The 26,401-nt window shown below is 44.0% G+C and overlaps 1 protein-coding gene across 2 annotated transcripts in view; it reads right to left on the bottom strand.

Annotated features, from left to right (window-relative positions):
• Positions 1-26,401, bottom strand: part of PDE10A (phosphodiesterase 10A) — a 596,079-nt gene that overhangs the window by 285,204 nt on the left and 284,474 nt on the right. Inside the window, exon 1 of one of the 2 annotated variants that reach the window (XM_038769195.1) lies at positions 22,746-22,918. The exons of the other annotated variant lie outside the window; for it this stretch is intronic. Within the exon in view, the coding sequence (XP_038625123.1) occupies positions 22,746-22,755 (10 nt within the window). The 5' untranslated portion in view covers positions 22,756-22,918. Of the gene's footprint in view, positions 1-22,745; positions 22,919-26,401 lie in introns of those variants that run through there. 2 annotated transcript variants of the gene reach the window in all.

The following is a 26,401-nucleotide window of genomic DNA, read 5'->3' as shown; positions in this document are numbered from 1 at the left end:
AAGTCTCTAGGAGAATTAACTGCAGTGGGCAGGCCACCCTGGCATGGGACAATCGGGAGAGGAGTGTTCCCAATAATCACAAGTGGCAGGAAGATGAGGATGCCGATTGTCAGATTTGCACCTGCCCATCCAAGCACAAACATTTCAATAATAACTATGATATCTGTTCAACCGTACTAAGTGCTGGGATGGATACATGCAAATCAGGTTGGACACAGTCCCTGTCCCATATAGGACTCAGTCTTAATCCCCATTTTACAGTTGAGGTAACTCAGGTACAGAGATCATACAGCAAACAAGTGGCAGTGCCAGAATTAGAACCCAGGTCCTTCACAACTAGGCCATGCCACTTTCCTACAAGTTAGAAATGGGGCCTCAATCATTTTTTTTTCCCCCAATAGTATTTACCGAGGGTTTACTGGATACACAAAACTGTACTAATTGCTAGGGAGGGGACACTAACAAGCTCATTGACCAAACCCTCATTTCCCCTCTCCCTTCTGTGTTGTCCTTGCACTTCATTCACCCAACCTTCAGCACATAGTAATTACTTAATACCAGAATTATTATTATTATTAGAAGGGAGACAAACATTAAATTAAATTACGGATATGTTCCTATGTGCCAGGCGCTATAATAACGATGGTGTTTGCTAAGCACTTACCAAGCACTGTTCAAAGCGCTGGGGTAGATATAGGGTAATTAGGTTGTCCTGTGGGAGGGGAGGGGACTGTAACAGTTTTAATCCCCATTTTACAGATGAGGTAACAAGGCAGAGAAGTTAGGTGACTTGCCCAAAGTCACACAGCTGATAAGTGGCAGAGCAGGAATTAGAACCCACAACATCTGCCTAATATGACTAATTACCATAGCTCCTCTTCAGCCACCCTTAAATATGAATTTACCAATAGTATTACCACCACCAAATAGATGTCTTTAAGGACGTACAACATTTGCTTAAGTGCAAGAATGACAGTGGATAGAGCATGCGTCTGGGTGTCAGAAGGAGCTGGGTTCTAACACTGGCTCTGTCATCTGTCTGTGGTGTGACCTTGGGCAAGTCACTCAAGTTCTCTGCCTCAGCTACCTCATCTGCAAAATGGAGATTAAGACTCAGTCCCATGTGGGACAGGGACTGTGTCCAACCTGATTACCTTATATTTACCCCAGCGCTTAAAATCAGTGTCTAGCACACAAAGCGCTAAACAAATATTAACCGGGAAATAGCATCTCAAAATCAGACTGACTCCTGAATTCTTCCCAACAGCAAATGCTTGTATGATAAGCAGAAATGATAATGCCCTTAACAGGCCCGAGATGAAGAAAGAAAAGGACTCCATCATGACTTTGATCAAATTACAACTGGATACATTTGGAAGCCAAGGAAATGCATAAAATCCAGATTGCAACCCAGTCTGAAGAAGGGTGGATTTAAGGTGGGAGATATAGCCATTAATTTGGCTGTCTGAAGATGACAAGGAATTCTGTTTCAGTGATATTTTTAATTAACGCTCACTCTTGTACCGATATGCGAAGTATTTTTCCGCGGTCACTAAAAGCAGAGGGGGAATGGTTAAGTCTGAGCCATTACCGGTCTTTCAGACAGTAGTCTGATTACAATTCCATAAAACTAGCTCTTGCCCTTTGATTCATGTCCACCCATGACTTTCTAAAAATTTGCCATGACAAAATCACTAAAGAGTTGTAAACAGATATGTAACCCCTCCCTCGTATGGCCAATAGGGAATTGAAAGCAACCATCCCTCACTTGGATTCCTTCATATCGCACACATCATTCCTCATGTGCTTCAAAGAAAATAACAGAGCACGGATGGAAGGGACATCTAAACTCCGATAAGACAATCCATACTTGTTTCTGAGTAATAATTATAATCCATCGTATTTATTGCGCACTTAACTATGTGGAGGACACTGTACTAAGCACTTGGGAGAGTACAACACAATAAAGACATACTCCTTGCCCACAGCGAGCTTACAGTCTAGAGAACGAGTTTATATTTTAGAGGATAACTGTGTTATTTGTTAAATGCTTCCTGTTTGCCAAACACTGGGGTAGATACAAGGTAATCAGGTTTAACACAATCCCTGTTCCAAGGGGGCTAAACTGTTAAAATACGGGGAGCATACACAAGAGGAAACTGAGGCACAGAGAAGCTAAGTGCCTATGGTCACCCCAGCTAGGATTACATCAGAACTGACAGAGCTAGCTGTGTAGCCTAGTGGATACCGCAAGGACCTGGGTTCGAATCCCATCTCCACCACTTGTCTGTTGTGTCACCTCAGGCAAGTCACTTCACTTCTCTGTGACTCAGTTACCTCATCTGTAAAATGTGGATTAAGACCGTGAGCCTCATGGAGGACAGGGACTGTGTCCAACTTGATTTGCTGGAATCTACCCCAGACCTTAGTACAGTGGCCTGGCATATATTAAGCACTTAATACCACAAAAATAAAAGTTTCAAAAGCCAGGATTTAAACCCAGGTCCTCAAACTCCTAGGTCCAGCCTATTTCCACTAGGCCAGAACTCATTAATGGCAATCATATTTATTGAGTGCTTACAGTGTGCCAAGCACTGTACTAAGCGGTTGGGAGAAGATGATACAACAGCTGGTAGAACCGATTCCTGCCCACAACAAGTTTGCACAGTTAATTATCCTTATTTAAGGATAAGTCGCTGGTTCGATTCCAGCTCCCAGATCCAGTTGACAAGCAGCGTGGCTCAGTGGAAAGAGCACAGGCTTGGGAGTCAGAGGTCAAGGGTTCTAATCCTGGCTCCGCCACATGTCTGCTGTGTGACCTTGGGCAAGTCACTTAACTTCTGAGCCTCAGTTCTCATCTGTAAAACAGGGATTAAGACTGTGAGCCCCAAATGGGACAACCTGATCACCTTGTATCGCCCCAACACTTAGAACAGTGCTTTGCACATAGTAAGCGCTTAACAAATGCCATCATTATTATTATTATTTGATTTTTCTCTTAGAAAATTTAAAGCAAGAGCCACATCTTGTAGTGACACTGGACTCTTCTGCAGCCTTCACTGCAGAAGCAGCAGCATCGCATAGTGAATAAAGCACGGGGCTGGGAGTCATGGGTTCTAAACCCAGCCCCGCCACTGATTACCCCAGTATTTAGAACAGTGCTTGACCCATAGTAAGTGCTTAACACCATAAAAAAAGCAAGCAATTGAAAGGAATTCTGTAGTATCGTACTCTCCAAAGTGCTTAGTACAGTGCTCTTCATAGTAAGCACTCAATACCCACTGATTGATTGATAAATGAGGGAGAACAGATGTACCCACTGCTTTGCTAGGACAGCCACACAACAATTTTTATAAATGGCTCTTTCCGAAAGGGAGGAGGGGAGATTAAGACAAGGTGCTTTGGAGAAGTCAGGACTGGAAACCTATGCATTCAGAGGAGCACTCAATAGTAAAAGTCAATCATATTTACTGAGTACTTACTATGTGCAGAGCACTGAGGTAAGCGCTCGAGAGAGTACAGCATAACAATGTAATGGACATTCTATCAGTGGAAATATAGTAATAGTAGTGATAGTAATTGTATTCATTACAAGCTTACTGTGATCACAGCACAGTAGGAAGCTCTGGAAGGGAACTCGCAGGTGGGAATTTGATATAATTCCTGCCCAGAAGGGCTGGCGGGGGGGGGAGCTAGGGAAGAGAAAATGGAGTGAATAACAGTGAATTAAGTGGGAAGCACAGTGTGTCCGAGGGTAAAGAACCCAGGGCTTTGGAGTCAGAGTACCAGTTTCCTAATGTCTAATTTAACTTCTCTGTGCCTCAGTTTCCTCAACTGTAAATTGGGGATTTAATACCTATTCTTCTTCCTGCCCTTTGTGGGACAAGGACTGCGTCCGACCTGATGAGCATGAATCTACCCCCGCACTTGATATAATAGGTGCTTAACATATCATTGAATAAAATATCCATTCCCTTTCTCATGAGCTCCTGCTAAGTCTAAACAGATCCAATTAGCCCTTAAAGTAAAGGTTACACTCAAGGTTTAAAAACAGTAAATGGGGCAGCGGCAAAGGCTCTTACATGACGCTGTTATTTCTACTCCATTGCCAGCTTCATTGAACAGTCATTGGAATAGCCGGCCGTCTGGACAGTCCATGAGCCTGGAAAACCTCTGGAGGAGTGTGCAAAGTTTCTAATAAATGTTATTGCACCTGAATGGATTTGCAACCGCTTTGCTCCACTGGCCAGGCTAGTTCCTTGTAAGGAAACAGCAACCACTTTGTGAGAGCACACACACCACACACTTTCCTTTGTTCCCATAGCCAGAGACAGAAATTTGGGTTATTAAAGCCACAAGAACAGAAATGGACTTTTTAGTTCGCATTTCCTAGAGTAACTGTTTAAATCGGTGAATATTTGGAGTCTGTCTGAAATATAAAGAAGTACATGTTCTGTCTCTCTGAGGGTTTGACCTACAAAATTACCTCTTGGTGGTGAGACCTGGTGAAGGTTTTGGTGTTAAATAACCTTCCTGAAAATCACCGGCTAAACTCTTCCAGCACCACATTTGAAATATGGCATGGTACTCAAAGTGTTTGAAATGCCAGTTGTACGTTGTCACGGTCAGCTTCATCATCTTTGGAAAGCAGTGTGGCTTAGTGGAAAGAGCACAGGCTTGGGAGTGGGAAGACCTGAATTTTCATCCCAGATCCACCACGTGCCCATGGTGTAACCTTGGGCAAGTCAATTAATTTCCCCATGCCCCTGTTTCCTAAACTGTAAATGGAAATTCAATACCTGTCCTCCCTCCTATTTAGATTATGAGTCCCATTAAATTGCATTTACCCCAGTGGTTAGAACAGTCTTGGTAGGCATTTACCAAACACCATATTTCCAAATTGGGTATGAAAAGATTTCACAGGGCTTATATTTAAGAACATGCCTTGCAAAATCTCAGACTGACAATTACTTCTAAGCAATGGCTTTAATTACCCAAATAATTAAATAAGGACTCAATTCATAGCAGGCATATTAATACCTCTGCTGCAGACCATATCATATTTATTGAGCACTTACTGTGTGCAGAGCACTGTGCTAAGCGATTGGGAGAGTACACTATAACAATAGACACTCCCTGTCCACAATGAGCTTACATTCTAATCAAAGGTGAGAAAGAGCAAAGATAAAAAGGGTACTTCTTATGAAACTGGTAAAATTCCCCCTAATGCAACAGTAAAGGCAACGTTCTTATCCATCCTTGTGGTGCCTCGGTTTACTTTTAAAAGGTTGATGATACTGGTTCACAGTATACTTTGGTGCATGTCAACTCTTTTCTATTGTACTCTCCCAAATGCTTAGTACAGTGCTCTATATACAGTAAGTGCTCCATAAATACCAGCAACTGATTGTTTGATGGGGTAACCATAGAAACATTAGAAATCCCTTTGTACATAGCACATGCTCTGCATTATCATTCTAAAGCCTATAATCTTGCCGTGCTTGGTTCCCCAAGTGCCTGGTTCCCTGCGGCCTTGGCCAATTCAACTTAACCCCTGGGACCTGACTTCAACAAAATTCTAACAGATGCACATACCTACGTCAAAGGGGTGTGGTGATAGAGATGGCTGATAAGCCATTTGAAGGTGAACTTTGCAAAGTTATTGTAGTAAAAATTGACTGGGCTAAGCCACAGTGGCCCGAGGTTCTTTCACTGCCGTCTCGGGGACTAGATAGCAAGCATTCAGATCTGATTACAATTTAGAGCTCTTCAGGAAATCTTCCCAGAGAAGAATTTGGGCGAAACTCACCCCGGCAGGAAACCTCGAATTCCAGACGTTCCAACACAAGGGCTTATGTGAGTCCGCAGAAAGAACAGCTGTCTGTTTCCGTTCGACTTCCCCCAGCCCACGCGATAACAATGCTCTAGAAAGGGAAACTTGTTTCATGTGCAATTCTTCGGTGTTCACCAGGCAGCAGAGTGTTTAGGCCTGGCCTGACCGCCACTACTGGAATGGTGAAGGGCAGAGACTGAGAACACCTTGCCCAAGGGCAGATCATAGAGATCAACTTTCAGTTGATCAATAGCTGTAATTTGTTTATATTAATATTTATCTCCCCCTCGAAGCTCGTTGTGGCCAGGGAATGTGTCCACTTGTTATATTGTATTCTCCCAAATGCTTAGTACAGTGCCCTGCACACAGTAATCGCTCAATATACAATTGAATGAATGAAGTCTTCACTGAAGAGGAACCTGGCAACAAGGCAGGTAGGCCATCGCAGTGTGTGAATAGAATCTGCAGTGCCCTGAGCCCAAAACAACTATTCAGTTCTGGTCCATCAGTAAATCAGTTGTATTTACTTAGTACTTCCTGTGTGCAGAGCACTGTACTAAGTGCTTGGGCAAATACAAAATAACCAAGTTGGTAGACACATTCCCTGCCCACAATAAGCTTACCATCCCAGTGCTTAGTACATTGCACGTCACGGAGTAAGCACTTAAATACCATCATCATCTCCACTTGCATTATGATCTGCAAGCTTTAGGAAAGGACACCAGGCCCTATCAGGCAGGACTTCCCAGGATCTCCCAGCTTCAGTGGATAACCAAAGACGGAAATGGGAAATGCCGCCAAAGCTGGCACTGCCAATAGGAGGAAGTGATATCCTAGGAGAGAACTATGTCTTCCTTTCAAGAACTCTACCTTCTCTTCTCACATTTTATCCTTGGGCTCCCAAAAAACTCACAGGAGGGCTCTGAGGAGGGGGAGGGAGAAATACCCCCACACACACACCAAAAACAAACACACACATCTCCTGGTGACACTGGAAATTGGCATCTGCAAACCCAAAATGGAAACAACTTCCCTGCTATGAAAAGGGACAAGGGATATGGAGAATCAGAATGCCAGAGCTGGAGGCCTATAGTGGATTTGATCAAATCAATCGTATTTATTGAGCGCTTACTGTGTGCAGAGCACTGTACTAAGCGCTTGATCTTTCCCTTGAGCCAACTTGGATCCTCTTTTTCTCCCTAGCCACCCTCCCTTAACAAGGAGGACAGGTATCCCAATTTTTACCTCACTTTCCTCAGTTCTTTCTTCCTCACTGGCTTCTTTAAAAAGGCAGAATGAATTTCCTGGAGACAAAGCTCAGGATGGGTGTTCCCTTATTCACCTTGGAAAATGATTCATATGCATGAATAGTCTCTTCATGGTATTGAAGTGCTTACAATATGCCAGGCACTGAACTAAATGCTGGGGTAGACATGAACTACTCTGGATACAGTTCATATTCCACATGGAACTCAGTCTTAACCCCATTTTACACATGAAGGGATTGAGGTCCAGAGAAGTGAAGTGACCTGCCCAATCACACAACAGACAAGTGGTGGAGAAAGGATTAGAATCCAGATCCTATGACTCCCAAACCCTTGATCTTCATTCATTCAATCGTATTTATTGAGAACTTACTGTGTGCAGACCACTGTACTAAGCTCTTGGGAAGTACAAGTCAGCAACATATAGAGATGGTCCCTACCCAACAACGGGCTCACAGTCTAGAAGGGGGAGACAGACAACAAAAAACAAAACATGTAGACAGGTGTCAAAATGGTCAGAACAATTAGAGTTAGAGCTATATGCACATTATTAACAAAATAAATAGAATAGTAAATATGTACAAGTAAAATAAAGTAATAAATCTGTATTAATATATATACACAAGTGCTGTGGGGCAGGTAAGGAGGTAGGGCTGGGGGTGATGGGGAGGAGGAGAGGAAAAAGGATCTTTCCACTAGGCCATGCTGATTCTAGGGTGGGGGTTACCAGAGACTATTTTACTTCATTATCTTGGTTTCTAAGGTTTTTCTAAACAAATCCTCCAAGAGGGTCAATATGTCCCCCTTTCCGTTTTACAAATGTAGGTCACCTCAGGTCAAGTACCTTTTAAGGGCCACAACAGCCCTGAATTAAACCGACTGACAATGATTGCACTGTGGCTGCAAAGGGAGTTTACAATCCCCCAAAGACTGTTTGGCATTTCCTGAAAGAACAAAGCAAAACTTGAGGAGCCTTTTGCTATTAAGTCAGCGTCTAAGTTGGACAAAAACAGTCTCAACACCCTGCAATGTGGCTTGCACCCCCTTCACTCCCCAGAAAAGGCTCGATGGGCACCAGTGTCGTTCTCCTTGCCAGATCCAACGGCCTCTACTTTATCCTAATCCTCTTTGATCTCTCCCACTGCCTTCAACACTGGCTCTCTCTGGCTGATCCTTCTCAGTCTTTTTCGCTGATGCCTCCTCTGCCCCACCACCCTCTGAAACAGACCCTCAAAGCTCCATTCTGGGCCCCCTTCTATTCTTCTTCTACACTTACTTCCATGCAGAGCTCATCTGCTCCCTCAGATGATGTGGACAATTCCCAAATCTACATCTCCAGCCCTGGCCTCTCTCCAATCTCACATTTCTTCTCTTCTTTAGGACACCTCAAACCTAATATGTCCAAAACGCAACTCTTCATCCTCCCACCAAAACCTTGCCTTCGTCGTGACTTTTCCATCATGGTAGAAATATCACCATCCTCCCCATCTCACAAACCTGTAATCAGCGTTACACTCGATTTCTTCTACCCGACCACCAATACCTTGGCCCATTTTCTCCCTCTGGCCTGGAACTCCATTCCGCTTCATATCCGACAGACCATTACTCTCCCCACCTTCTAAAAATCACATCCTTTTCAATAAATTATACTTATTTCATTCATTCAATTGTATTTATTGAGCAGTTACTGTGTGCAGAGCACTATACTAAGCCCTTGATTTAGTGCTTATTGTGTGCACAGCACTGTGCTAAGTGCTTAGGAGTGCAATAACAGAGTTAGGAGAAACATTTCCTATCCACAAGGAGCATACAGTCTAGAGGGTCTCCAAGCATCCTTTCCACACTAACCTTTTCAGGTCCCCTTTTTACCCTCTGATCTAAATCAATTACACTATGTACCCACTAAGCATTCTGATATTCACCCAGCCCCACACTATTTAGTTAACTATTCTTATACTCTACAATTCCCCCATCCCTAAACTACTTAAATATCTGTCTCCTTCTGTAGACTGTAATCCCTAGGTAAGCAGGGATCACATTAAGGGATCACATTAACCCAACTGTACTGTGCTTTCCCAAGTGAATAATAGTAATAATGATAATGAGAATCTTGGTATTTGTTAAGCGCTTACTATTGGCCAAGCACTGTTCTAAGTGCTGGGGTAGATAAGGTAAATCAGCTTGTCCCACCTGGGGCTCACAGTCTTCATCCCCATTTACAGGTGAGGTAACAGGCGGAGAACTTCAGTGACTTGCCCAAGGTCACACAGCTGACAAGTGGCAGAGCCAGGATTAGAACCCATGACCTCTGACTCCCAAGCCCATGCTCTTCCCACTAAGCCACACCGCTTCTGCACAGAGTAAGTGTTAAATACCACTGATTTATTTTTTTTTTTTAAAGGGCTCAGTTACTTCTCTAAAGTCACTTCTGATTCATTCAATCATTTATTGAGCGCTTACTGTGTGCAGAGCACTGTACTAAGCACTTGGGAAGTACAAATCAGCAACGTATAGAGACAGTCCCTACCCAACAACAGGGAAAGCATGAGTTAATCCATTACAGAGTTTGCAGGGATACTGAAAGTTGAATTTGCCATATACTGTCTGTATCTTGCACAAAATACAATGTACCAAAAAAAACCTTTCACTAAAGCAATCTTAAAATTACTGGTTTAAGAATACAACTCTAGACGAAGCTCACTGTGGGCAGGGAATGAGTCTAACAACTCTCCCAAATGCTTAGTTCAGTGTTCTGAACACAATAAGCATTCAAATATTATTGACTGAACTGTCAAAAGGAGTAACAAAATTTGCCTCCTCATCCCAACTACACCCTCACTGTTAAACTGTGAGTCCCATGGAGTTAAGAGTCTGTGGCAACCTGATTATCTTGTATCTACCCCAGTGCTTAGTACACAATTACTAATAAGAATTGGCTTGGATGCCTCATGGCCTGTCTAAAATAGCACTCACCAATGACCAAAGTGAAATTAGCAACTGAAAAAAAGTTCATCTTCATCAGGGCCTAGCACATTCTTGGAAGATGATTCGCAACAAAAAAAATCAGTGTTTCTTCTTCTGGTTCCCTTCCGGCCCATCTTCCCTCCCCTCTGCTCCTCCAAATCCCCCTTCTCCATGTCCTCCTCCTCTTGCTCCATTCCAAGGTCAGGAACAAGACACCAAGGAACTGCACAGTTTGCATGAAGAAATTAGAGGACTCACAAAGGCGCAAGAAGCCCAAGCCAGTAAATGATTGTCCACTTTAGTGCCAGTTTACTCACTGTGCCCTGATCTCTTCTATATCGTGGCTGACGCTTTTCCTACCCTGGATCTCCATCCCCCTCCACACAAGCCAGACCACCACTCTCACCACCTTCAAAGCATTACTAATGTCACATCTCTGCCATGATGACTTTCCCAATTAAGCCCTCTTTTCCTTGGCCCATGCACCTTTCTGCATCTTCTGTGCACTTCAATCTATGATCTTTGGACCTCTGAGATTCTCCCCATGCCCAGCCTCACAGTACTTAAATGTGTATCTTTAAATTATATTATCAATTACTTACTTTTTCCTATTAATATCTGTCTACCCCCCTCAGGGTCACACCTGGAGTTTCCAGTACTCTACCAGTCTCAGCTACAGAAGGGAGAGTCAAGTGGAGTCATATCCATTCCTAGCTTGGGCAGTGGCTAACAAATGGAAGGTAGTCTGCTACAAGTCAAAACTCCCCTGTACTGGGCAGCAGCAGCATGGGAGAGAGTTGAGGGGGGGAGAATCAGGTTTACTGTGCGGAAGGAGGCAATGGTAAACCGCTTCTGTATTTTTTAATCAGGAAAGCTCTCTGGAGACACTACCAGAATGATTGCAGAAGGAGAGACGTTCTGGGAGAGATGATCCATGGCATCACTATGGGTCAGACACAACTTGACAGCAGAAGACAAGACAATGTCTGACTCCCCCTCTAGTTTGTAAGCTTGTAATGGGCAGGGAAGGCGTCGCTAACTCTATTGTACTCTTCCAAGACCTTAGTCCAGGGGTCTGCACAATAATACGACTGAATAATGATTGATAAAATAGAATTGATGACCCCACTTTCCTAGATAAGGAATCTGCAAGACAACGAAAGTCAAGTAGACTTCACATAAGGACAGAAACGCTGGATAATTTCACTGACAGAGAGGACTGAATAGCAGCTTCAGTGCTCCCTGCAAAGGGATTTACTGTAGAAACAATACCCTAGCTGGGAGAGTGCTAGGACCCAACAAAACACTTGTCTGCTGTGTGACTTTGGGCAAGTCACTTCACTTCTCTGTGCTTCAGTTACCTCATCTGTAAAATGGGGACTGAGACTGAGCACCACATGAGACAGGGACAGTGCCCAACTCAATTTGCTTGACTCTAGAGCTTAGTACAATGTCTTAGTACAGTCTGGCACATAAGCGCTTAACTGAAGCAGCATGGCTCAGTGGAAAGAACACGGGCTTGGGAATCAGAGGTCATGGGTTCTAATTCCAGCTCCGCCACTTGTTAACTGAGTGACTTTGGGCAAGTCACTTAACTTCTCTGGGCCTCAGTTACCTCATCTGTAAAATGGGGATTAAGACTGTGAGCCCCATGTGTGACAACCTGATTACCTTGTACCCCTCCCAGCACTTAGAACAGTGCTTGGTATGTAATATGCACTTAAATGCCATCATTATTATTAACAAATATCATCATTATTATTTTTATTACACCTCAGCAGCAGCAGTGGGGCAGCAGTTCAATGCTCTTCACATAGTAGGTGCTCAATAAGTACCATGATTGATTGCTTCCTTTACTGCTTGCTGAGTGATATCAATCGTATTTATTGAGCGCTTACTATGTGCAGAGCACTGTACTAAGCGCTTGGGAAGTACAAATTGGCAACATATAGAGACAGTCCCTACCCAACAGTGGGCTCACAGTCTAAAAGGGGGAGACAGAGAACAAAATCAAACATACAAATAAAATAGAGTAACAAATATGTACAAACATATATACATATATACAGGTGCTGTGGGGAAGGGAAGGAGGTAAGATGGGGGGGGATGGAGAGGGGGACGAGGGGGAGAGGAAGGAAGGGGCTCAGTCTGGGAAGGCCTCCTGGAGGAGGTGAGCTCTCAGCAGGGCCTTGAAGGGAGGAAGAGAGCTAGCTTGGCGGATGGGCAGAGGGAGGGCATTCCATGCCCGGGGGATGACGTGGGCCGGGGGTCGATGGTGGGACAGGCGAGAGCGAGGTACGGTGAGGAGATTAGTGGTGGAGGAGCGGAGGGTGCGGGCTGGGCTGTAGAAGGAGAGAAGAGAGGTGAGGTAGGAGGGGGCGAGGGGATGGACAGCCTTGAAGCCCAGGGTGAGGAGTTTCTGCCTGATGCGCAGATTGATTGGTAGCCACTGGAGATTTTTGAGGACATAATAGACATCTATTTCTCCTAGATATTCCTCCACAGGTGGGAGAAGCCTGATGTGTCTGCGAACTCTGTTGCATTAACTCTAGACCGTGAGCCCACTGTTGGGTAGAAACCATCTCTATATGTTGCTGATTTGTACTTCTCTAGTGTTTAGTATAATGCTCTGCACACAGTAAGCGCTCAACAAATACAATTGAATGAACTCTATTATTCCAAGTGCTAAGGTGCCTAGCACATAGTAAGCTCTCAGTAAATGCCATTGACTGATTGATGCATTACTTGATACATAGTAAGCACTTAATACCACAAGTATTAATAATGATAATACTAAGTAGTCCCCTCTGCTGGATTGTATTTCCTCCATTTATAAGGCAGAGTCAGCTGATCTCTAAACAAGCCTTCTGGCTCACTGTTATTGGATTTTACATTATCCAAAAGCAGGGGAACCTTTGAACTCATCCAAGATACAAATTTTTCTGGAGTAGATGTCTCAAGTCCAAAATTCCCAACATACTTGTTTCATAATTTCTTTATAATCATTATGAATAATAAATTATATTAGATGATAATAATAATGACAATTGTGGTATTTGTTAAGCGCTTACTGTCTCCCCCTTCTAGACTGTGAGCCCTCTGTTGGGTAGGGATTGTCTCTATATGTTGCTAACTTGTATTTCCCAAGTGCTTAGTACAGTGCTCTGCACACAGTAAGTGCTCAATAAATACGATATAATGAATCAATGTGTCAGGCACTGTACTAAGCGCTGAGGTAGATGCAAGATAATCAAGAAGAAGCGTGGCTCAGTGGAAAAAAACACGGGCTTTGGAGTCAGGGGTTCAAATCTTAGCTCAGCAAATTGTCAGCTGTGTGACTTTGGGAAAGTCACTTAATTTCTCTGTGCCTCAGTTACCTCATCTGTAAAATGGGGATTAAGACTGTGAGCACCCCGCAGGACAACCTGATCACCTTGTAATCTTCCCAATGCTTAGAACAGTGCTTTGCACATAGTAAGTGCTTAATAAATGCTATTATTATTATTAGGTCAGACACAGTTCCTATCCCACATAGGACTCACAGTCTCAATCCCCACTTTCCAGATGAGGTAACTGAGGCACAGAGAAGTGAACTGCCTTGCCCAAGGTCACACAGCAGATACGTGGTAGAGGCAGGATTAGAACCCAGATCCTCTGACTCCCAAGCCCATGCTCTGTCCAATAGGCCACTTTTCCGCTCTATGTTCCGAATGTCAACCTAGCCCATTAGGAGGTCCTAAAGATACTCATTTTTCCAACTAAAGGCTCGGCTTACTCGAGAAATGACTCAAGTCGGCCTTGCTATTTGTTTTAATTGAAATTAATGGATTTCCTCCACTTCCTGTAGCTAATTATAACTCATCATTTTAACTCACCATTTTTACCTCCAAAGAGAATGAGAGGTGAGAATTCCCTTCAGACATTAACAAAAAAGTATAGTTGCAAAAGAAAAGTTCCATCTGCTGCTTCAGAGTGGGTGGAAAATACCCTATTCCAGTTTAAACAGTAATCATCATCACTGTGGTATTTGTTATGGGACAACTATCGTAATAAACGCTGCGGCTGATATTTGATCATCAGGCTGGACACAGTCTACAAGGTTTGAAGAACAGGTCTTTCATCCCCATTTTACAGATGAGGGAACTGAGGCACAATACATCAATCAGTGGTATTTGAGAGCTATGTGCAGAGCATCATCATCATCAATCGTATTTATTGAGCGCTTACTATGTGCAGAGCACTGTACTAAGCACTTGGGAAGTACAAATTGGCAACATATAGAGACAGTCCCTACCCAACAGTGGGCTCACAGTCTAAAAGGGGGAGACAGAGAACAAAACCAAACATACTAACAAAATAGAATAAATAGAATAGATATGTACAAGTAAAATAGAGTAATAAATATGTACAAACATATATACATATATACAGGTGCTGTGGGGAAGGGAAGGAGGTAAGATGGGGGGGATGGAGAGGGGGACGAGCACTGTACTAAACACTTGGGAGACTACAATACAGCGGAATTAGAAGACACACTGTTCATTTGTGACCTTGGGCATGCGGTAGTACAGGAATTACAACTCAAGTCTTCTGAATCCCAGGCTGTGCTGTTTCCACTATGTCATGCTGCTTCACTAGTAAAAGCAATTAATAACTAGTTGACTAGAAACTGAATATGTATGGTTTTGGGACTTGAACTAAACCATTAAAATATCCTCCTCTTTTCACTTCTAATCTTTTGCAGGCCCAAGAACCAGAAATGCAACTCAACCCTATTGAAAATAGAATGCTCCCTGCATAATGCAAAGTTGGCATAAATAGTAGCAGTGATTTTGGCAGAGTGAGCTTATGATTTTGCCGAAGGGAGTGAGCTTTGGTTAGTTGGCCATATTTACGTTTGACCAATCAAAATCCACTCCAAGTACTATAAAATGTGTCTGGTAGAAATTCTGCCAACAAAATCATCAACCTGAAATACTACTGGATTATTAAGATCATCTATTACCCTAGAAAAATAATGACTAATGCAAGCAACGTCTGTATGGCTGCTGTGAACCAGTAAGCTTGGTGAAGTCATAATAATTCTGGTATTTGTTAAGCGCTTACCATGTGCTAGTGCTGAGGTGGATCTGAGCAAATTGGGTTGGACACAGTCCCTGTCCCACATGGGGCTCACAGTCTTAATCCCCATTTTACAGATGAGGGAACCGACAGAGACTTTATTCATTCAATCGTATTTATTGAGTGCTTACTATGTGCCGAGCACTGTACTAAGCGCTTGGGAAGTACAATTTAGTAACAGATAGAGATAATCCCTGCCCAAAACCGGCTCACAGCCTAGAAGGGGGGAAACAGGCATCAAAGTAAGTAAACAGGCATCAGTAGCAACATAATAGATTTATAGATGTACACATCATTAACAAAAATATAATTATAATTAAAAGTATGTACATAATAATGGTAAAGCACTGTTCTAAGCACTGAACATATACACAAGTACAGTGGGGAGGAGGGTAGAGCAAAGAGTCTGTCAGGGTGATGGGGGGAAAAAAATCAGGAAAAGGGGGGCTTAGTTTGGGAAGTCACACAGCATATAAGTGGCAAAGACATAGGCTCAACAGACACAAGCACATTACACGTCACCCAGGGATGTTGGCACTATAAGCTCACTGTGGGCAGGAAGCCTGTCTGTTGTACTATACTCTCCCAAGCACTTACTACAGTGCCCTGCACATGGTATGCAGTCAGTAAATACCACTGACTGATAAATCACTTCCATCCAGTGGCAGAGGAAGGGAGGTAGTCGAGCAACAATGCTTCTAGCTAAAGTACTTCATCTTCCAGAATATACATCAGGAAAGATCTCAAGACCAATCATGACAAGCATTATTATTATTATTATTATGTACCAAGCGCTGTACTATGCACTGGGGTAGATCAGTCCTATTTACTATGTGCAGAGCACTATTCAAAGCACTTGGGAGAGTACAACAATTGGTAAACAATCCCTGCCCATAATGAGCTTACTGATACAAGAATGAGGTCACACAGAGTCCTTATCCCACTAGGGAATCACAGTCTAATTAGGAGGGAGAACAGGTATTGAATCCCCATTTTACAGATCAACTGAAGCCCAGAGATACCAAATGACTTGTCCAAGATCACAAACACCACAGAGGCAGAATTAGAACCCAGATCCTCTGACTTCAAGGCCCATGCTCGTTCCACTAAGCCAAGCTGCCCCCCTGTATATCTTCTGTGCTAAATTTAAAAACAAACTCCAGTTCCCATCCCCTGTCATTTTAAACTGTAACTGGGAAAAAAAAATTCTTCAGATGTCAATGCAGAAGCAACTTCCCTCTTCTCAAGGATGTTGAGCATGTCAGGACCCACACAGGGCAGAAGCTGGGTGTCACAGGGACATGGCGAGCAGAGAAGCAGCATGGCCTAGTGGAAAGAGCACGGGCTTGGGAGTCAGAGGACCTGGGTTCGAATCCCACCTCTGCCACTTACCTGCTCTGTGACCTTGGGCGAGTCGCATCGCAGCATGGCACAGTGGAAAGAGCACGGACTTTGGAGTCAAAGGTCACAGGTTCAAATCCCAGCTCTGCCAATTGTCAGCTGTGTGACTGAGCAAATCACAACTTCTCTGTGCCTCAGTTACCTCATCTGTAAAATGGGGATTAAGACTGAGCCCCCCGTGGGACAACCTGATCACTTTGTAACCTCCGCAGTGCTTAGAACAGTGCTTTGCACATAGTAAGCACTGAATAAATGCCATCATTATTATTATTCCCTGTGCCTCAGTTCCCTCATCTGCCAAATGGGGATTCAATAGCTGTGCTCCCTCCTACCTAGGCTGTGATCCCCATGTGGGACCTGATTACCTTGGAAGAGGAAAAGCATGGCATAATGGATAGAGCACTGCCTAGGAATCTTTAGTGTTTCTTTGCCATGGTTACCCATCTGCTTCTCACGATCCCTCCAAATCACAGTGTGGACTCAGTGCTGCTGTGCAATGGACAAGATTCAAGCAACTGTATTTATGAAGCAATTATTGTGTGCAGAGCACTGTACTAAGCGCTTGGGAGCATACAATATAGCAGCACTGGGTTCCCAGTGTGCCCCGTCAAAGACTGAAGCAGTGTGGCCTAGTGGGTAGAGCAAGGGACTGGGAGTCAGAAGGTCCTGGGTTCTAATCCCAGCTCTGCCACATGCCTGCTGTGTGACCTTGGGCAAATCACTTCACTATGCCTCAGTTACCTCATTTGTAAAATGGGGATTATGACTGTGAGCCCCATATGAGACAGAGACAATGGCAAACCTGATTGACTTGTATCTTTCCCTGTACTTAGAACAGTGCTTGGCACATAGTAAGTACCATAATTATTACCATTATTATAATACCAGCTCCAATATGCATCTGCTGTGTGACCTTGGGTAAATCACTTCTTTATGCCTCCAATCCCTCAGATGTAAACTGGGGATTAAGACTGAGCCCCATGTGGGACAGGGATAGTGTCCAATTTGATAATCTTCTGTCTACCCCAGTGCTTAATACAGTGCCTGGCACATAGTAAGTGCCTAACAAAAAAAAAAAAAAAAAAAAAAAAAAAAAAGGACTGTGGTCTCAGTGCCAGCCTGAACCCTCTGACACCAGAGCCTCCCAACGTCTGCTTTCCAGGGACTCCCTCGGGCTTGATGACATGACCCTTGTATGGAGCCTTCATGGTGGAAGGACCCATTAGTGAGAGGAGAGCAGCTGAGCCTGGATTCCCAGCTGGGGATTTCCTTCAGAATCCGGAAAATCCTCTTAAACCGAGACGTGGCACTGTTTCTGGAGCAGACGCTCAGGCACCCATTCTGATAAAATTTTTGGGGCATTTACTGCATGCAGAGCACCAAATTAAGCTCTTGGGAGAGTCCAATATAGCAGAGTTGGCAGACATGTTCCCTCCCCACAATGAACTTACAGTCTACAAGGGAAGGCACTGAACATTCATTCAGTCATACTTATTAATACTGTCTGAGGAGCACTGTACTAACCACTTGGGAGAGTACTTGTATTGATGTCTGTCTTTCCCCCTAGACTGTGAACCCATTATGGGCAAGAATAGTCTCTGCTTGTTGCTGTATTGTACTTTCCAAACGCTTAGTACAGTACTCTGCGCACAGTGAGCACTCAAACACGATGAATGAGTACAAAAATAAACAATAAGCATTCTCTGCACAAAATGAGTTCCCCACACACCCTCCTAAACCAAAGAGATTCAGGGGAGGTTCATGATATCCCGGGGCAACCTGAGCCCAAAACCTTTCCTGGAGGATCTCAACTCTCCCCAGCTGGGAACTACAAATGGTATTAATCAGCACTTAGAACAGTGCTTTGCATATAGTAAGCATTTAACAAATACCCTCATTATTATTAATTCACCGGACACTTGGTGAAGATTCACTTCCTAAATGGAACGCAGTTCTAACAGGATGGCTTATGACACTTTTCTCTTTGGCATCTACCATTTGGTATCTTAGAGGTCAAATTAAAGCTCCTTCTAATCAAAGCAATTAATGGTATTTGAGAGCCTTCTTTGGGCACCATACTAAATGCTTTGGAGAGTATAGTAGACATAATAATAATAATAATGGCATTTATTAAGCACTTACTATGTGCAAAGCACTGTTCTAAGTGCTGGGGAGGTTACAAGGTGATAAGGTTGTCCCACGGGGGGGCTCACAGTCTTAATCCCCATTTTACAGATGAGGTAACTGAGGCCCAGAGAAGTTAAGTGACTTGCCCAAAGTCACACAGCTGACAATTGGCAGAGCCGGAATTTGAACCCATGACCTCTGACTCCAAAGCCCATGTTCTTTTCCACTGAGCCACGCTGCTTCTCACCAACTCGAGCCTTGTTCTCAAAGTGCTACCAATGATAATAATAATTGCTGTATTTAAGCACTTACTAAGTGTCAAGCACTGCAGTAAATACAAGTTTATCAGGTTGGACACAGTCCCACATGGGGCTCCCAATCTCAATCTGCATTTTACAGGTAAGGTAACTGAGGCACAGAAGAGTTAGTGATTTGCCCAAGATGACACGGAAGCCAAGTGGCAGAGGCAGGATTAGAACCCAGGTCTTCTGACTCCCAAGCTCGCACTATCTCCACTAAACCACACTGCTTCAATCTAGTAATCTTGAAGAGACACACCCTTCAAGAAATTATAAGCAAGAGGAAGCCACAGAGTTTAAAGATTTGCACATAAATGTTAGAGTTGGTGAGTAATAATAATAATGCTATTTGTTAAGTGCTTATGTTGCAGGCACTGTACTAAGTGCTGGGGTAGATTACGGGACAGGGACTGTGTCCAACTCAATTTAGGGTTCCCTGTCTCAACCCCATTTTACAGAGGAGGAAGCTGAGGCATAGAGAAGTTTTGCCCAAGGTCTCACAGCAGACAAGTGGAGGAGCCAGGATTAGAACCCAGGTCCTACTGTCTCCCAGGCCCATATTCTTATCCACTAGGCCATGCAGCTTAGAGAGAGAGAGAGAGAGAGAGAGAGAGAGAGAGAGAGAGAGAGAGAGAGAGAGAGAGAGACCCTTGAAGAAATTATAAGCAGGAGGAAGCCACAGAGTTTATAGATGCATACATAAATGTTATAGTTGGTGAGTAGAATCAGAGAGCACCCAGATGGTTAGATAACACCAAAGTGCTGGAGTGTCAGTGGAGGTGTGAGACAAAATAGAGAGGAGAGATGAAAGGTTAATCAGGGAAGTGCTCCTGGAAGATGTGAACCAATGGTGAGAGAGAAGAGAACATGGTACAGAGAGGAGGTTGGCTTCAGAGGAGCAAAGTGAGCAAGCCAGGGTGGGAGAGGAGAGAGGATAATAATAATAATTTTGGTATTTATTAAGCGCTTACTACATGCAAAACACTGTTCTAAGCACTGGGGAGGATACAAGGTGATCAGGTTGTCCCATGTGGGGCTCACAGTCTTAATCCCCATTTTACAGTGGGGTAACTGAGGTACAGAGAAGTTAAGTGACTTACCCAAAGTCACACAGCTGACAAGCGGCGGAGCTGGGATGGAATGGGACCATTAAAAGGCCTTAAAGCCAATGGTCAGGAGTTGTGATTAATGTAGAGAGGGAGGGGCAACGATTGGAGGATTTTGAGGAGTGGGAATACATGTGAAAGAGTCTTTTAGAAACAGCTTGGCATAATGGAAAAGGCATTGGCCTGGGAGTTGGAGGGCCTGGGTTCAAATCACTCATTCAACTGTATTTATTGAGCACTTACTGTGTGCAGAGCACTGTACTAAACGCTTGGGAAGTACAAGTCGGCAACATACAGAGATGGTGCCTACCCAACAATGGGCTCACACTCTAGAAGGGGGTGACGGACAACAAAATATGTAGACAGTTGTCAAAATCGTAACAAATCATTAACAAAATACAATAGTAAATATGTATAAGCAAAATAGAGTAATAAATCTGTACAACTATATACAAGTGCTGTGGGGAGGGGAAGGAGGTAGGGCAGTGGGGATGGGGAGAAGGAGAGGAAAATGGAGGTCAGTTTGGGAAGGCCTCATGGAGGAGGTGAGCTCTCAGTAGGACTTTGAAGGGAAGAAGAGAGCTGGCTTGGCAGATGTGTGGAGGGAGAGTATTCCAGGCCAGGGGAAGGACATGGGCCGGGGGTCAACGAGAGGACAGACCCAGCTCTACCAACTGCTTGGTGTGTGACCTTGGGGAAGTCACTTCACTTTTGTGCCTCAGTTACCTTATCTGGAAAATGGAGGACTAAGACTGTGAGCCCCATCTGGGACAACCTCATAACCTTGTATCTCCCCCAGTGCTTAGAACAGTGCTTGGCACATAGTAAGTGCTTAAATACTATCAATATTATTCTCTGTGCCTCACTTCTCTTCCCCCTCCTGCTTAGATGGGACAGGGACTGTGTCCAACCTAATTAATTTATATCTACACCAGCACTTAGAACAGTGTTTGACTCATAGTAAGCATTTAACAAATACCCCTGGAAAAAAATAGCAACCGGGCATGTCTGAGATGATACAGAGGAGATAGTGAATGGTAAGGACTCAAATGTCAGTGCAGTTCAGCCATTTATGTAGGATCTTAAGTCTGTTTAACTTAAAGCAGCATTTTATTGTGACTACAATCATAAGAATCAATCTGTAATGTCTGAGGCAATATAGAGGAAAGCAAATATGTGGAAGTGTATCATTTGAAAATATAAAACAAGGTTCTGTTTCCTGGATTCTAAAGTACTGTAACAGACAAAACCTTCAAGTTTATGGTATTTAAGTGATTACTATGTAACAGGTACTGTACTAAGCACTGGGATAGATACAGGCTAATCAGGTTGAACACAGTCCATGTCCCAACACTGGGCTCACAGTCTTAATCCCCATTTTACCGAGGAGGTAATGCACGCAGAGAAGAAGCAACTTGCCCAAAGTCACACAGCAGATAAGTGGCAGTCCTCTGACTCCCAGGTTTGGGCTCTATCCCTAGTGGATACACTGCATCTTAAAGTTGTCTAAAATTGCCCCAATTATTCTTAAAGCTGCAGAAAGAGCATTTATCAATGGCTTTCCATCACAGAGAAGTGCAAACCAGATGTGGAACACCGAGCCGGTTTAAAAATGACCTTTATCTTCTTGAGAGGGAGTTTGGAAAAGAAACACAATGTTAAGAAATGGAAGAATTAACTCAAAATTAATCTCTAAGACTAGTCTGTCAGAGATTCAGTCCTTCAATCGTATTTTTGGAGTGCTTACTGTGTATACCTCAGGACTCTGTAGCTTAGGTTGGGGAGAAGCTTCGTGGAAAGAAGTCAAAGCCCCCTAAAAAAAAGCAGCTGAGTACCCTATCAGTGTTAGTATCAAGTAGCAGAATCAATAAGACTTATTGATCATCTCCTACAGGCCACCTACTTCACTGGGTGTTTGAGACACATTCAAATGAACTGATATCTACCCATTAAGAGTTTTCCACTACTGACATTATTAAATACTAATATCTGTTAAGTAATAGTGATGGTATTTGCTAACCACTTACTGTGTGCCAAGCACTGTTCTAAGCTCTGGGGTAGATACAAAGTAGTCGGGTTGCCCCACGAGAGGCTCACAGTCTTAATCCCCATTTTACAGAAGAGGTAACAGGCACACAGAAGTTAAGTGACTTGCCCAAAGTCACAACAGACAAGTAGCAGAGCCAGAATAAGAATCCCGAACTTGTAAGTGTTTACTATGTGAAAACACTCTTCAAGGAGCAAGGGTAGGTACAAGTTAATCAGGCCAGATACAATCCCTATTTCACTTGGGGTTCATAGTCTAAGTAGGAAGTAGAACAGGTATCGAACCCCCATTTTGCCATTGACAAAACTGAGGCACATAAAAGTTAAATGACTTACCCCAACTCGCACAACTAGCACTTGGAGGAGCAGGGATTAGAAATCACTCCAAACCTGGGCTTAAAGATTCAAGACTCACAACGTGCAGGCTGTATCTTTGGGACCCTAAATCTCAGAAATACATGGGCTTTTGGGATTCTTGTTAAATAAACATGAAAGAGATGGAGAGAATTTACAGACTAGAGCAGTGGCCCTCAAAGTCCAACGCTCTCTAGCTCCGATTTATGATGAAAGAAGATGAGCTTACCTCCTACCATCAGTGAAGAAGAACAGGTACAAACAGGGGTGCCCAAAAAGTAACCCCTCTTCTGCCTTGTTCAAGTAGCTCTTGTTCTGGAAGGACTTCTAGGAAAGAGAGAGCGTGAGCAGTATGAAGGTGAGAGAGAAAGAGTGTAAGCACGAGAGAGATGCAGGAAAAAGAGAATATGAGTTGGAGGAGAGAGAAAAGAGAGTGTGAGTGAGTTGTGTTGAGAAAATGCGAATGAAGTGTGAACCAGTGCATTATTTACATGACTTGAAAACAAAGGTAGGGTTATTAAGTGATAAACCTAGAGATTAGGAGAGGAGGAAGAGGAGCAGAAGAAAGAAGAAAGCCCGTGAACCGCTCTCTTCACCAATCTCTTCGGTTGCACTCTCTAAAGTAGTGCCTACAGTAGGCACTCAGTGATTAACCACCCACTGCTGTGTTGGGCGTTTCCCCCCTTCTACTCCTCCTCCCCTACAGCAATCTGAGCAATTTAACACTCCCCACCTGTTTCGTTCTGTTCTCCCCTGATCCAAGGCAATATTAAGTCTTAACCAGTTCATTGCTCCCACCTGCTTCCTCCCAGTCTCACCCTTCTGCTCCTCCTCCTCCCCTCTGGGGAATATCACTGTTGTCCAAAAAAATAATTATTTGTTTTCTCCTTAAAATTTGGTGTGGGGCAATTATGCGATGGAGGTAATTATGCAAAATATGTATTCATTTCTGCTTCCTCCCGTTTTCCCCATTACAGTTGAAAGCTTGTTCAGGGAAGAGATCACCTCAGCCACTTCCTTGATAACTTTCCTCCTTCCACGGGGAGGAATCAAGAAATACTACAATTTGACACTGGCCTGGTATAAGCTGCAATTTCAGGGCAGGGCATACTGGTTCCACATCTGGGGACCCTCTCAATCTACCCCCCCCCCCCGCCCCGCCCCAAGAAGCAGCGTGGTCCAATGGTTAGAGCACGGGCCCGGGAGTCAGAAGGACCTGGCTACTAATCCCTGCTCCACCACTTGTCTGCCGTGTGACCTTGGGCAAGTCACTTGACTTCTCTGTGCCTCAGCTTACCTTATCTGTAAAATGAGAATGAAGACTGTGAGCCCCAGCTGGGGCAGGGACTGTATCTATCTTGATTAGCTTGTATCTAGCCCAGCACTTAGTAAAATGCCTGGCACATAGTAAGTGCTTAATAAATACCATTTAAAAAAAAAAGAGCAGAGGACAAAGCCATGAAAGCTGACAGCTGACCAGGACTCTACCATAACTGTGCCATTCAGTGCAGTGTTTGACTTAGCTATTATAATTATAACCATGATAATCAGAATGATGATGATGATTATAATAATAATAATGATGGCATTTGTTAAGCTCATACAATGTGCCAGGCACTGTACTAAGCACCGGGGTGGATACAAGCAAATTGAGCTGGACACAGTCCCTGTCCCATGTGGGGCTCAGAGTCTCAATCCCCATTTTACAGATGAGGCAACTGCGGCGCAGAAAAGCTGATGATTCCAAGTGAGTTCATCCTGCTCGGAGGGTTGGCCTCCCACCCCAAGGATCTAAAATCTTTTTCACTGAAAGAAGGCAAGCTCTTCTTCTTCTGCCCTTTTGTCAGGGCCTCATTCTTGGGTTCATTTCCTCACCCAGTGGGGTGGAGTCAAGCTGTTTTGTGACTCTGATTACTCCGGATGGCAACCTTGCCTCCTGGGGCTACAGAGCAGGCCCTCTTTGCGGCCAGATGGGCTCTGTGGTGGATTTATTCCCCCCACACACGTCTGCACCCCTATGCCCCCCACCCCACGCCTCACAGATGGCACTCCAATGACATCACCCTTCTTTGCCCCCTGCCAGCCCCTTCTGAGGCTGCTGGGGCTGCCAGGCTGTAGATGAGTGCCCAGAGCTTTGGCACAGAGGCAGGCCCCAGGGACCCCGCCATTTGTCTGTCGTGTGACCAGATGCAAGTCACTTCACTTCCCTGGGCCTCAGTTCCCTTATCTGTAAAATGGGGATTAAGACTGTGAGTCCCATGTGGGACAGGGATCACCTTGTATCTACCCCAGCGCTTAAAACAGTGTCTGATACATAGTAAGCACTTAACAAATACCATTAGTATTATTATTACTGTTATTAGGGGACTGAATGCACCTGAAATGCCCTCCCTCCTCTTATCTGCCCTTCCTCCTCATATCCAATCATTCTCCGCCTCTTCAAAGCACATCTCCCCCAGGAGGCCTTCCCTGACTAAACTCTCTTTTCCTCTTCTTCAACTCCCTTCTGCGGAAGCCCTAACCTGCTCCCTTTTTTCTTCCCCACTCCCAGCCCCACAGCACTTATATCCATATTTGTCATTTATTTATTTACTCTAATGCCTGTCTCCCCTCTAGACTGAAAAAAGGGGCCCCTCTCCCTAGCTCCCACACACCAACCCATGTTCTTGTCCAACCTGCAGTTCAATCTTGGTTTTCCTATCCCTCAGTTTCACAGTCTTTTAGACTGTGAGCCCACTGCTGGGTAGGGACTGTCTCTATATGTTGCCAACTTGTACTTCCCAAGCGCTTAGTACAGTGCTCTGCACACAATAAGTGCTCAATAAATATGACTGATTGATTGAGTGATAGACAGACACCCTTCAGCAACCAATGTGTTGTGGAAACACACAAAAATGTTCCCTCTAGACTGTAAACTCACTGTGGGCAGGGAATGTATCTGTTTACTGTTGTATTGTACTCTCCCAAGTGCCTAGTAATAATAATAATAATAATGATGATGGCATTTGTTAAGTGCTTACTATGTGTGACTCACTGTTCTAAGCACTGGGGGGGGGGGGGGGATACAAGATGATTAGGTTGTCCCACATAGGACTCACAGCCTTAATCCCCATTTTACACATGAGGTAACTGAGGCACAGAGAAGTTAAGTGACTTTCCCAAAGTCACACAGCAGGCAAGTGGCAGAATCAGGATTAGAACCCATGATCTCTGACTCCCAAGCCTGTGCTCTTTCCACTGAGCACACTGCTTCTCTTAAAATATCTTTTTCCTTCTCTGCTCTGCTCACATTCTCAATCCCTATTTTACAGATGAGAAGTGAAGTGACTTACCCAAGGTCACATAGCAGATAAGTGGCGGAGCAGGGATTAGAACCCATAATCTTCTGACTCCGAGGCCTGGGCTTCATCCGCTATGCTATTCTGCTTACCATCCGGTCAGCGCTCAATAAATACGATTGAATGACTGAATCCCTACATGATCAGAGCCATTCTCCTTTAGCTAAAGAGCACTTATTCTGGGGGAAACATTTTTTGGATGGAAGACAGTGAAAAGGTGGTGAGAAGCAGTGTGACTTGATGGATTGAGCATGGCTCTGGGTATCAAAAGGTCCTGAGCTCTAATCCCCCTTCTACTTGTCTACTCTGTGATCTTGGGCAAGTCACTAACTCTCCTTTGTGCCTCAGTAACCTCATCTGTAAAATAGGGATTAAGACTGTGAGCCCTATGTGGGTCAGGGACTGTGTCCAGCCTGAATAACTTCTATCTACCCCAGTGCTTAATACAGTGCCTGGCACATAGTAAGCACTTAAGAAATGCCATTATTTTTATTACTATTAGGAAATACCATAAAAAGCACAGGTAAGAAGTACTTAACTACATACC

Source organism: Tachyglossus aculeatus, chromosome 2 (genome assembly GCF_015852505.1).
Source record: "Tachyglossus aculeatus isolate mTacAcu1 chromosome 2, mTacAcu1.pri, whole genome shotgun sequence".
Taxonomy (NCBI): domain Eukaryota; kingdom Metazoa; phylum Chordata; class Mammalia; order Monotremata; family Tachyglossidae; genus Tachyglossus; species Tachyglossus aculeatus.
Note: the sequence above shows the minus strand (reverse complement) of the source record. Positions and strands in the feature narration are given on the sequence as shown.